The 11,419-nt window shown below is 30.9% G+C and overlaps 1 protein-coding gene across 1 annotated transcript; it reads left to right on the forward strand.

Moving 5' to 3' along the window:
• The first annotated feature begins 3,335 nt into the window (after positions 1-3,335).
• On the forward strand, positions 3,336-10,103 carry LOC107929047 (cellulose synthase-like protein G3). The gene is made up of 8 exons (XM_016860386.2): positions 3,336-4,050; positions 5,806-5,910; positions 7,557-7,676; positions 7,783-7,995; positions 8,231-8,333; positions 8,663-8,835; positions 8,917-9,267; positions 9,344-10,103. Exons 1-8 carry the CDS (start codon positions 3,448-3,450, stop codon positions 9,899-9,901), a joined length of 2,226 nt encoding a protein of 741 aa, XP_016715875.1. The 5' UTR covers positions 3,336-3,447; the 3' UTR covers positions 9,902-10,103.
• The last annotated feature ends 1,316 nt before the right edge of the window (positions 10,104-11,419 follow it).

Below are 11,419 nucleotides of genomic sequence, written 5' to 3' on the forward strand. Positions count from 1 at the left end.
ATAGGCAATAAAACCCAAGTATCTCATGCGTCATTCCCTGGGGGGTCAGCATACGAAGGACTAAATTGAAAGAGAATTAAAATTATGTGGTAAAATGAAAAAATAAAAAAAGGACGGGATCGAAAAACACGAGAGAAACGAAAGGACTCGCCAAGCAAATATCCCATTAGTATGGAAACACGCGGATCCTTGGGTACGGGTCGGGTCGCCCGCAGGTCGCACCAAACGGTGCCGTTTTAGCACTAAAACACCCCGAGTGAAACGACGTCGTTTTAAGTGCGCTATAAAAGCCAAATTTTATTCAAAATTTTTCATTTCTCTCTTCTTTCAAAAAAAAAAAAACAGAAAAACCTCCCTAACCCCCCATTCACTCCCCAAGCCCGGCCAAAGGTACGGCCATCGTCGGCTGCCGGCCATCGGCGATGGCGGGGAAAATTTTAGATCTAGCTTTATCTAACCCCTAAGCCCGAATTTGTGTTTAAAATCCCCCAAAAAATTAACCAAAAGGCCCCAAAAGCTCGAGAAACCTTTCGGTTTCCAGCCGCCTATCTTCGGAGGCGACTTCCTCAGCCGTCCATGGCATCGGAGACCCGAATATAGGTCCGCTCGTATCTTTTTTTTATCTAGTATATATGAAAAAAATAAAAGGTAAAGTAAAAGAAATAAAATAGAAATAGATTAAAACGTAAAATAGAAGTAAACCTTCTTGAAGATTTCTCTGTTTTTATTGATATTTTTTTTCTTTTTTGTTGATTTTTCGACCCCCCGTTTACAATCAGTTGTTATGGCTTTATAGCCATTTTTACAATATTTTTATCTATCATTTTTTACTTGTCATTTCTTTCTCTGATTTTGCAAGCAAGTGGCGGTAACTTAAGCAAAACAGTACTAACTTTAGGGCATATGATAATTGTGGAATGAAAACGATATTATTATGGTTCATAATAGAAGATTCTTCTTGTCTCCATGTACCTTAACTATACAAGGATTAAGTTGGGCAGCAAGTAAGACAAATGGAAGATCTTAAAATCCACAAATCTCTATTGAATTGATTGAGTCTTCTTCTTTTGCTTTATTTTCATTTTTTCAGATTTTTTTTTATTTTAAATTTTGGACATGTTTACATTGTGCACATTTTCTTACCCGCATTTTACTCAGATATAATTATATTATTTTTTGGTGAAAATTATAATTATAGTGTTTTAATAATTAATGCAAATTCTAAACAAAGCATTGATGGTTAATTTGCTTAATTATATTCTAAGTAAATTGAATTAAGGGAATTGTGTTAAGATAAACTACAGCTTACTTGTTGATTGTTTGGTTTGGTTCAAAAAATTAGGAAAGAGAGATTATTGAGACAAATTTTTGAAATCAATGGAAGTGACTATTGTGAAATTATTCAAGTAGTCAATTTTGAAATTCTTATGAATATGATGGTAATTGTTTGTCGCTTCATGCACACGTAAGCAATCACATGAATTATTTTGTTTTTGGGTAATGAACTGTTATCACAAATGATGCCATCGATGATACTCGTGACCACCTTCAATAATTGAGGTAGTTTGTATTTATTGTGGTTTATTTATCTATTATTAAATTTTGTTTTTCTTAAAAGAATTAGAATATTTGTCTTGTTGATACACCCTGTCAACCGAAATTAAGAAGGAGAAAGACGGTCTTCTCGTTCAGAAAATAGAGTGGAAATCCCCTCTCAAATGAACTGCCTAAAGTTACTTAAACTATGAGTATGCTGAGTTGAATCCCGAATCCAACTATTACATATTTTTTAAAGTTGTATAACATGTCTCAATAATTACTACTATTTTCATAGATTCATATTTTAAGTATATATAAGTTTATATTATATACCATCATATTTATATTAACGGAGTCAGAATTTTTTTACATATAAAAATAATTATAAATTTTTGGAGTACTTTTAAACGCAATTTTATCATTTTTAATGGATAAATTGATAAATTAATATTTAGTCGCAAATTTTTGGTAATATTTCTCAATTTAGTATCTAAATTTTTTTGTCTACATTATTCTCAAAATTTGATAATTTTTCTTAATTTTTCTCGTTGAAATTTTTAAAAATATATTACAAAGTATAAAAATTATTTCTTTTTATAAAAAAAAAGTGATTTACATATTAAATTATACATCTTATTCAAATAAAAGTATTTGAAAATAAAAAAATAATATTTTTCACAACTTGTAAAATAGATATGAATTCCAAAAGGAAAAGAATTTAAGTTTGGGATGATAATATTTAAAAAAAAGTAGTCACGAACTGTGTAAAAATTAATTTTCATGAATCGTAAAATAAATATTAGAAAGATTTGAAGCGAATAGTTCTATAAATTAAAAAACTGTAAAAACTTAAAATTTATTAATCAAAATATTTAACTTTTGTATCCATATTTTTATGTTTTTAAAAATTTTAAATTTTTTTTTTAATATTTGAATCCATCGTATTATTTAATTAATAACACCAAATTCAAATAACTATTTTATAACTACACATATTAAAAATTGCAATGATTGAGATGAACTTTCATGGTTTCTCTGTGTGTGAATGAATTGCAATGATTGAGATGAAAGATTGAATTGTTGTTTTAGTGATAGTTACTATTTTATTAATTTAATTTATACCTATTTGTATATAATCTCAAAATTTTAAATTAAAGAATAATAGGTTTGAATTTAAATTTTTTTAAACTTAAAATTTTCGTAAATAGAAGAAATAGTTATCTGTATTTTCTTATTAATGTAATGTCACTAGTAAGGGTATTGGATTGTTTTAAAGAGATGGAGAAATTAAAAATTGTTTTTTACTTTCCTAAATAAAGGTTAAACGTATGCATCGAATCTGATAGGAAAGCTCTATTTGATTTTTTTTAACAAATAAAATTCTCGAAAATATTAAAGAAAAGCAATTAATTTATTTTCTGCTGTTGACATTTTCAGCTCCATCTTTTTGTAATAAATTTCCTTTAAACTTAATGGAATATCTTTGCGTGCATGAGCTGCTCATCAACCATATCTTAATTTTATCATTCTAAATCACGTTGCTGTAATTATTTATTTATTGGAAAAATAATCATTTGAAGCATTATTAAACCTAACACCACCCAATGAGAGATCCCTTCGAGCATAGTAATCTGTTTGTTTCCATGTTTATGTTTATCTATCGATTTAAATAAGAAAACAAACGTTTTTTATACTCATAATAATATCCATATCATTCAAATAATTTTAAATATAAAAGTTATTACTCAGGAGATTATTGAGACCTATTATTCTATGAATTTATTATCGCATGTGAAAAATATTTCCCGTATTTTATTGACAAATAAATGTGAGCAAAATCATTGCCATGTATTATCTATTTATTCATTGCTTGAGCTAAATCAATTAATAAAATTCAAGCAATCATCCATGGAGAAATCTGTCCCTTTGCATGTATACCATGTAAACAAAACTTCCATCATCATCAACAGAGCCCATGCATTCCTCCATTCCATAGCCTTACTGTTCTTGATTCATTACAGGCTTTCTTTCTTTTTTCAACACCCCAAAAACACCACCATACCCACTCTTCCATGGCTTCTAATCTTCGTCTCCGAGTTGCTTCTCTCTTTAGCATGGCTCTTTACACAATCCTATCGTTGGCGTCCGGTTACACGGACCGTATTCCCCGAGAGACTACCGGCCGATGATAAGCTTCCTGCCATTGATGTGTTCATTTGCACCGCCGATCCTAACAAGGAGCCGAGTGTGGAAGTTATGAACACTGTGATATCAGCCATGGCGTTGGATTATCCACCGGAAAAGCTTCATGTTTATGTTTCCGACGATGCTGGCTCCGATGCGACGTTGCGTTGTACGAAGGAGGCTTGGAACTTTGCGAGGTATTGGGTTCCGTTTTGTAGGAAATATGATCTTGTGACTGCCTGTCCGGACGTTTATTTTTCAAGCTCCGAAGTTGACAGTGGAAACTTTGAGGGTTCCGAGTTTAAGGCTGCGAGGACGAAGATGGAGGTAATTTGATGATACGTATAAATTGGTACCAAACTTCAAAAACATTATAATTATTATCAACTATGCATTTATGTCAGGGTGGGTTTGGATGAGCGATTGGGTGCGATGCGGTGCGGTGTGTTTAACTTACTTTTTGTCTCACGCTACCGCATCTAAACTCACCGCCACCGCTATTTTTACACTAACCGCAGATAAACGCACCGCCCATCTAAACTCACTATTAGTTTAAAAAATTAAAACACACTGATAAAATATTAAATATGTATATATTTATATTATAAGTTTCTTTGGATAAAACATATTAAATAAAATAAATAATTCTCTTACACTTGAATGAAACTATCCATTCTTTTTAACAAGCCGAATCTAAGTTATCTATATGATATAGATATATATATTTAAAATTTCATCCTTTTATACGAATTAACATTTAACGGTTAAGTTCATAGATAAATTGATGGAAGGACCTAATTGATAGGACAATACTATTTTAAAAATATGACATTTAAATCAACAATTTGAGGACGCCGAGTAAAATTAGCTCTTTGATGAAAATATATAATTATAAAGATTTAATTATGGTTCTAGTAGCTCAATTATGCTAAAACTTGAAATTTAATCTTTTTAATTTAGTTTGACATGATTTTTGTTTTTTTTTTAAAAACTTTTATGATATTATTAATAGGTTTAAAATTATAACACTATTAGTTTGTGCCATTAAAGTGGTGACATGGTTTTTAAAAAATAAAATTATGACATGTAAATTTACTATTACTTTGATATAATTTATTTGATTTTTATGTTGCATTGATTTTGTAATACTATCTATACTATATATAAGATGATTAGTTGAGTTGGTACCACGAGTCAACTCAATATAAATTTAGTTATGAAATTACTAAAATACTCATACTTTAAAGTGTAATTTATATTATTATAAGGGTTTTTTTTGTCTTTTAATACTTTTAAATAATATTTTAAATAAAATTAGAAAATATTATTTAAAAAATGAACACAATACTAGCAAATTCGAATAGATTTCTCCCACCATTTCACCAAACATAATTTGTTGAAATAATTTTATAAATATATATTTTTAATACAAAATATTTTAGTTCATCTGTGATAAAATCTAATAAAAATAAAATCCATATCATCACTTTAATAGCAGAAACCAGTAAGATATTACCATTTTGGACATACGTATAATATTATAATATGGATAATTGTTTGATATATAAACGGTGGAAAGTTTTTATTTCATAAGTGAGATCAAGATTTTGCCACATGTCCTATTTATTTTTTAATTTTTAAAATTAAACTTAAGAACACACGGTAAAATCTCAACTCGATTGTAAGTTGAAACTTTTCAAGACTAGTGTACCAAATAATAATCCTTATAATATTATAAACATAAAAAATTCAATTATACAAATTTAATTCTGATTATAATTATTAAATTAAATTTATGTTATATTTAAAGGGCTGAATGAGTCGGTATTACCCATAAACCAGAATCCAACTCAGTTGATCAATTACTGAAAACCCTTTTATTTATAAAATAATAAACATATGAAGTATTTTTGTGAATATAAATGATGTAAAATCTAAAAAAAAAATTAAATTGATAAATTTAAAGAAAAATTATTATTTCAATTAAATTTTATTTATTTTTAATATTAATTTTTATAAATATATTTCTTACCTTATTTTTTTACTCACATTGTTCAACATAAATTTATTTTGTGTTGAAAGGAAAAGTACGAGGTTTTGAAGCAAGAAATAAGGAGAATTGTTCAACAACATTCCACGACGGGTGACGCCCTACACAGTGCTCGTAACCATCCTTCAACTCTTGAGGTACCCCTTAATTTCAATTAATTAAGTAATTAATTATTATTAAATTAGTTATGTCACTAAAAATAAAATTATAACTTTTAGGTCAAGATTCCTATGCCGCCGTTAATTTATATTATAATTTCAGTAAATTTTATTTTATTAGACAATAAAAGGTATGGTATGAAACAACAAAATTCCTCAACTACGTACAAAGCATAAAATCACCTCAAAATATGTGTTCCAGCTAATGCCTACAAAACTCATCATCCAAATCCCGAAACAAGACGACACCAAATGATAATTGGATAGCTCAAAAACAAATACAACACTGCAATGCAATGCAATGCCGATAAAAATTAGCAATAAAGTGCAAGCTAAACAAATAGCATCATACAACATCAGACAGTAATCAGCATCGTCAAGTCAGAAACAACCACAATAGAACCAGCTTAAGTGCCATCACACATGAAAGATATCATCACCGAAATCCTTCAAAGACGACCTAAATAGCCACCCGATTAGCACCCTCTATTGTTAACAAAATTTCAGCTGGACTACCACTTAACTGAAAGGTCTTCAAAGCAAAAGTAACTACAAAGCAAAATGTCATATTGATTGTTGATTATCACCCCTTATTCATGGGAGCGAATTGTACCAACACATCACCAATACATTGCCCATTCGATATCAAAGATGAGAACAATCAAAATTTAGGAACGACAATATCACAATGCCATTACACCTCGCCACTCAAACCACATGAAACACTACGCTCAATCCACCAAATCCTAAAGAATTTTTCTCATATATCTCACCACCATCCAGGTAAGGGAGAAGAGAACAATCCGGAACCAACCTAGCTTTAGCAAAAACAAAATGAGTTTAATGGTAACCAAACACAATTCAAAACCACAATACCATCTCAATCAACATATTTTAACTCTAAAAAACCATCAAAATAACAGTTTCAATGAGTTAGGATTGAGTCAGATTTATTTATAATATTAATACACTTTCTATTTGTCTAAGTTTGATTTGATTTGATGAATTTCAAATAGTGCCAAACTTTACCATTTTTAGTAAATAACTAATCCAATTTTTTAAAAAATATTCATACCATTTTAAATTTAAATATTTAATATATCTTTTAATGTTTATATTATTGTATTGTATATTATAAATTTAATTTTTATGTATTATAAATTACATAATATATACAAAAATAACATAATATATTACAAAAAAACTTAGAAAATGAGTCGAGTTAGGCTTGGGCCTTTATTGTGTCTGGACTATATTTTAAATGCGCCTATTTTTTTTGTCCAATCCCACTTTTTGAATTTAATATTTTTGTCCAAACCCTCTCAAATTTTGGATGGGTCTTCGGGTTTGGATAAATAACTCAACCCTTGAATAAGTCTATTAAGTAATTCAATGAATAAATTTTGTTCGGATTATTTTAATTCTTCATCCATTTCTGCATTATAATAGTTTAATTCTATTTCGTAATTGGCCCAACATTTGGTTGTACTATACTTATGTTTATTTGTACTTATAAACTCTTAAAAATAGATGTTGGATTCCATCAAAACATGATATACAAATGCAAAACAATTGATGATAAAAACTATAGTTTAATTGAAAAGTTGTCTTATATTATTTTTCAGGTTATAAATGAACATTCCAAAGAGGAAGATGAAGTTAAAATACCTCTACTTGTTTATGTTTCTCGTGAGAAAAGGCCTTCTCATCATCATAATTTCAAGGCTGGAGCCCTCAACGTCCTTGTATGCCATCTCTTCACACTCCGTGTCACATTTAAAAATTTTTTTTTCTTCTTTGCTAGCTAATACATTAATATTTCACATCGTGTTTATGTCGTGTTGCTACCAGCTTCGAGTCTCAGCGATAATAAGCAATTCTCCATATATTCTAATGCTTGACTGCGACATGTACTGCAATGACCCAACTTCAGTTAGGCAAGCAATGTGTTATTATTGCGATCCCCAAACACCTTCTTCTATAGCATTTGTGCAATTCCCTCAAACATTTCGAAATATATGTCAAGATGACATCTACGACAGCCAAATTCGACATTTATTCAAGGTCAATAATTGACATCTTCTACAAATTATATATGCATATATATATATTGGTCTAAGATGAGTCCGACTAAATCCAGAGACTAGTTAGGTGGGACTTTTAAATGGAACTCTATTTGCTTGAGAGATATCGAATTTTTTACCATTAGACCCGTCAGTTACTAATAAATTTATATTTAAATTTGATGGGAATGGGTGGTGGTTGACTATTTTATTAAATTTTTTCACCTCGAATTCAGATACTTTGGCACGGTTTTGATGGCGTCGGAGGACCAACGATATCAGGTTCGAACTTATATATAAAGAGGGAGGCTTTATTGGGTAGTTTCAGCAAGCAACAAGGTTAGTTAAATTGTTACTACAGAACTTTAGGGATAAAATTTTTTGCTCACCCTTATACCATCTGAGCTTGAAAATTATTTTATCCTTTGTCCCTAACTTCGAAAATATTTGCTCGATCTTTCCTTGACTCATTTTAGATTGTTACTATGATTTTGTTATATTGTGAAGTTGAAAAATTAAGCCAAATTAATGTTCAAATTAAAAAATAATTCAATTAAAATATATGAAAATATTCATAAACTTAAATGTAAGTTATGACTTTCTTTTTCCTTTAGTACATAAAAAGTAGACAAGTTGAATATCTAATAACCATCAACTTGTTAATATAGAACTCATGGCACTTAAGAGATCATTTGGTCCATCCAATGATTTCATTAAAACCCTAGTCGAAGAGTATAAGCCTGGTTTCATAAACGATGGGGAATCTTCGAGAATGTTGCTGGAAAAGGCCAACGTTTTAGCTTCCTGCAGTTATGAACATCAGACATCATGGGGTTCGACGGTAAGTATACACTAACAATAAAAGTTGGTTTTGGATTATAATTGTCATACATGAATATTAATTAACCATCCTTTTATGTAGGTGGGTTTCTTGTACTTTTGTGTGGTGGAAGATTACTTCACTGGATTTTCTTTACATCGTAAAGGTTGGAAATCAGTGTATCTTTATCCCAAAAAGCCACAGTTCTTAGGGACAGCCACCACAAATTTTAATGAAGTATCAATTCAATGGACAAGATGGGCATCCGGGCTTACTAGTGTTGCAATTTCTAAGTTTTGCCCTCTCATTTATGGTCCTTTAAAGATGTCTTGGGTACAATTTATGTGCTATTCAGAACTTGCATTCATGCCACTTCTTAATTGTCTCTCTCTTTGGGGTTTCGCTTTTATACCTCAACTTTGTCTTTTCAATGACATCCCTTTGTATCCGAAGGTAAAAAGTATTCACATTTGGTATCGTGTTAATTAATCTTGATTAGTACAAGCCTTTTACCTTTTGAATGTCACAGGTTTGGGATTCGAGTTTCAACATATTTTTTATCATTTTTGTATCGGCTATTTTGAAAAGCTTATATGAAGTTGTTACAACCGGAGGACAAGTACGGACATGGAGAAATGATTGGAGAATATGGATGATGAGATCGATAACATCTTACTTCTATGGAAGCTTGGATGTTGTTTTAAATAAGCTTGGCATGAAGGAAGCTAGCTTTTTGCCAACTAATAAAGTAATCGATGATGAACAAGTTAAGCTATATGAGATGGGTATTTTTGATTTTCGAACAGCCACCACGTTTCTTGCTCCATTGGTTACGGTGATTCTTGTAAACATTGCAGCATTTGTCAGAGCTTTGGTCGTGAATGTTGTTGATAATGATAGAGACGGATATTGGGAAAAAATGTTTGGGCAAATGTTTCTTTCGTTTTACATATTGGTTTCGAATTACGCAGTTATTGAAGGGATGATAATCAGGAGAGATAAGGCCAGCATTCCATTATATGTTACTTTGTTGTCGGGTGTGTTTTCATTGTGTATCTTGTTGATTGGCTCTGCCATTTTGTCTTAAAGACTGGCATTTGGAAAACAAAAAAAAGAACCTCGATTAAGTTTATAAGTAATTTCATGTCTTTTATTGTATGTTCAACTTTGAAGGGTTGATATTATATATGTCCATTGCTTCTGTCGTCGTTTGAATTATGGTTTTAGTTTATCAATGTGTAATTTGACGGTTATTTTTATATCTTAATTTGGTATTATCATTATTATTATCCCTTTGTCTAATTTCTTTTCTCAGCCAAGTAAAATTTTATTAAATAATAAGCCTCAACAATCATACAACACTAATCAAGCATCACCTTCGTCTAAATTGTTGGAAGGAGGAGAAAAAACTAGAACAATTTTGGAAAAGATTGTTGTCAACTGCCTTTATTGTTTTGCTTACTTTACCCTTTCTTGATAAATCACACTTAATTTTATTAATTATACAAAGAGCAAATAGCTTTATAGTTTAGACAACAAAAACATAATCAACTACACTAAAGGTATATAGCCTATGCTAGTCTTTGGCACTGCTAAATTTTATAACTTGTCATTTACGGTGCTGATAAATTTTGCTAACCAAATCCTTGGACTCCAATTATCAAGTTATTTTTTATTATTGTGGAGCTCTTCATCATATCAAACTTAGATACTTTAAAATATTGAGAGAGACGTATGGTGGGAATTCCCTCACCACATTTGTCTACTCTTGATAAGATTATTTGGACTCGGATTTCAATTGATTTTTTTTCTCTCAAAAGTGCTTATTGGAAGTTACGGGAAAGGTTGTGGAACCCGAGCGATGTGAAATGGAACATATCGTGGAAATTTTAGGAACCTAAGAGAGTTAGATTTTTCATTTGGCTTGTTTTAAAATAGCATCTGCTTACCAATGTGGAGCGAGTTAAGCGATAGGGCATGATAGTTCTTGCGGTTTGTGTGGACATATTAATTTGAAGACATCTTGCACGTTATCAGGGATTGCCCTCCAGCTAAAGAAACTTGGTTGCAGGTCATTTTGGTTAAAAATTGTGGGTGTTTCTTTGCTGGGAATCTTTATGAGTGGATAGAGTCTAATTTGCACAATCTTTCTAAATCAATTATTGGCAAGGTGGTTTGGTCGAGTTTGTTTGGGTTGCTTGCCTAGCGAATATGGAGAATTGGAACATTTTCCTCTTTCAGGGGGTTCCTTAAATAGAGTGTAGGTGAGATAGTTAGAATCTCATACACTTGGGGAAAACAATTGTTTCCTTTCTTAGGAGGGACCTGCCTAGTCAGCAGGAACCAAGGTTAACGACCCTAATGTCGGACAGATGGATCCAGTTATGTACCGATGGTGCGATTCAAGTAGACTCGGGAATTGTTGTAGCTGGGTGAGTCCTAGGCATGGGAACAGGGTGTGGATTTTGGGATACAAAAGATTCTTAGGTGAATGCTCAGACTTTGATGCTAAACTATGGGGTATTATTGACAAGTTAGATCTCATCCAAAATAGACAATATGTCGAAGTGATGATTCAAGTGGACAGTTTGGAGACCGTAAAGGC

Source organism: Gossypium hirsutum, chromosome D09 (genome assembly GCF_007990345.1).
Source record: "Gossypium hirsutum isolate 1008001.06 chromosome D09, Gossypium_hirsutum_v2.1, whole genome shotgun sequence".
In the NCBI taxonomy this organism is placed as follows: Eukaryota; Viridiplantae; Streptophyta; class Magnoliopsida; order Malvales; family Malvaceae; genus Gossypium; species Gossypium hirsutum.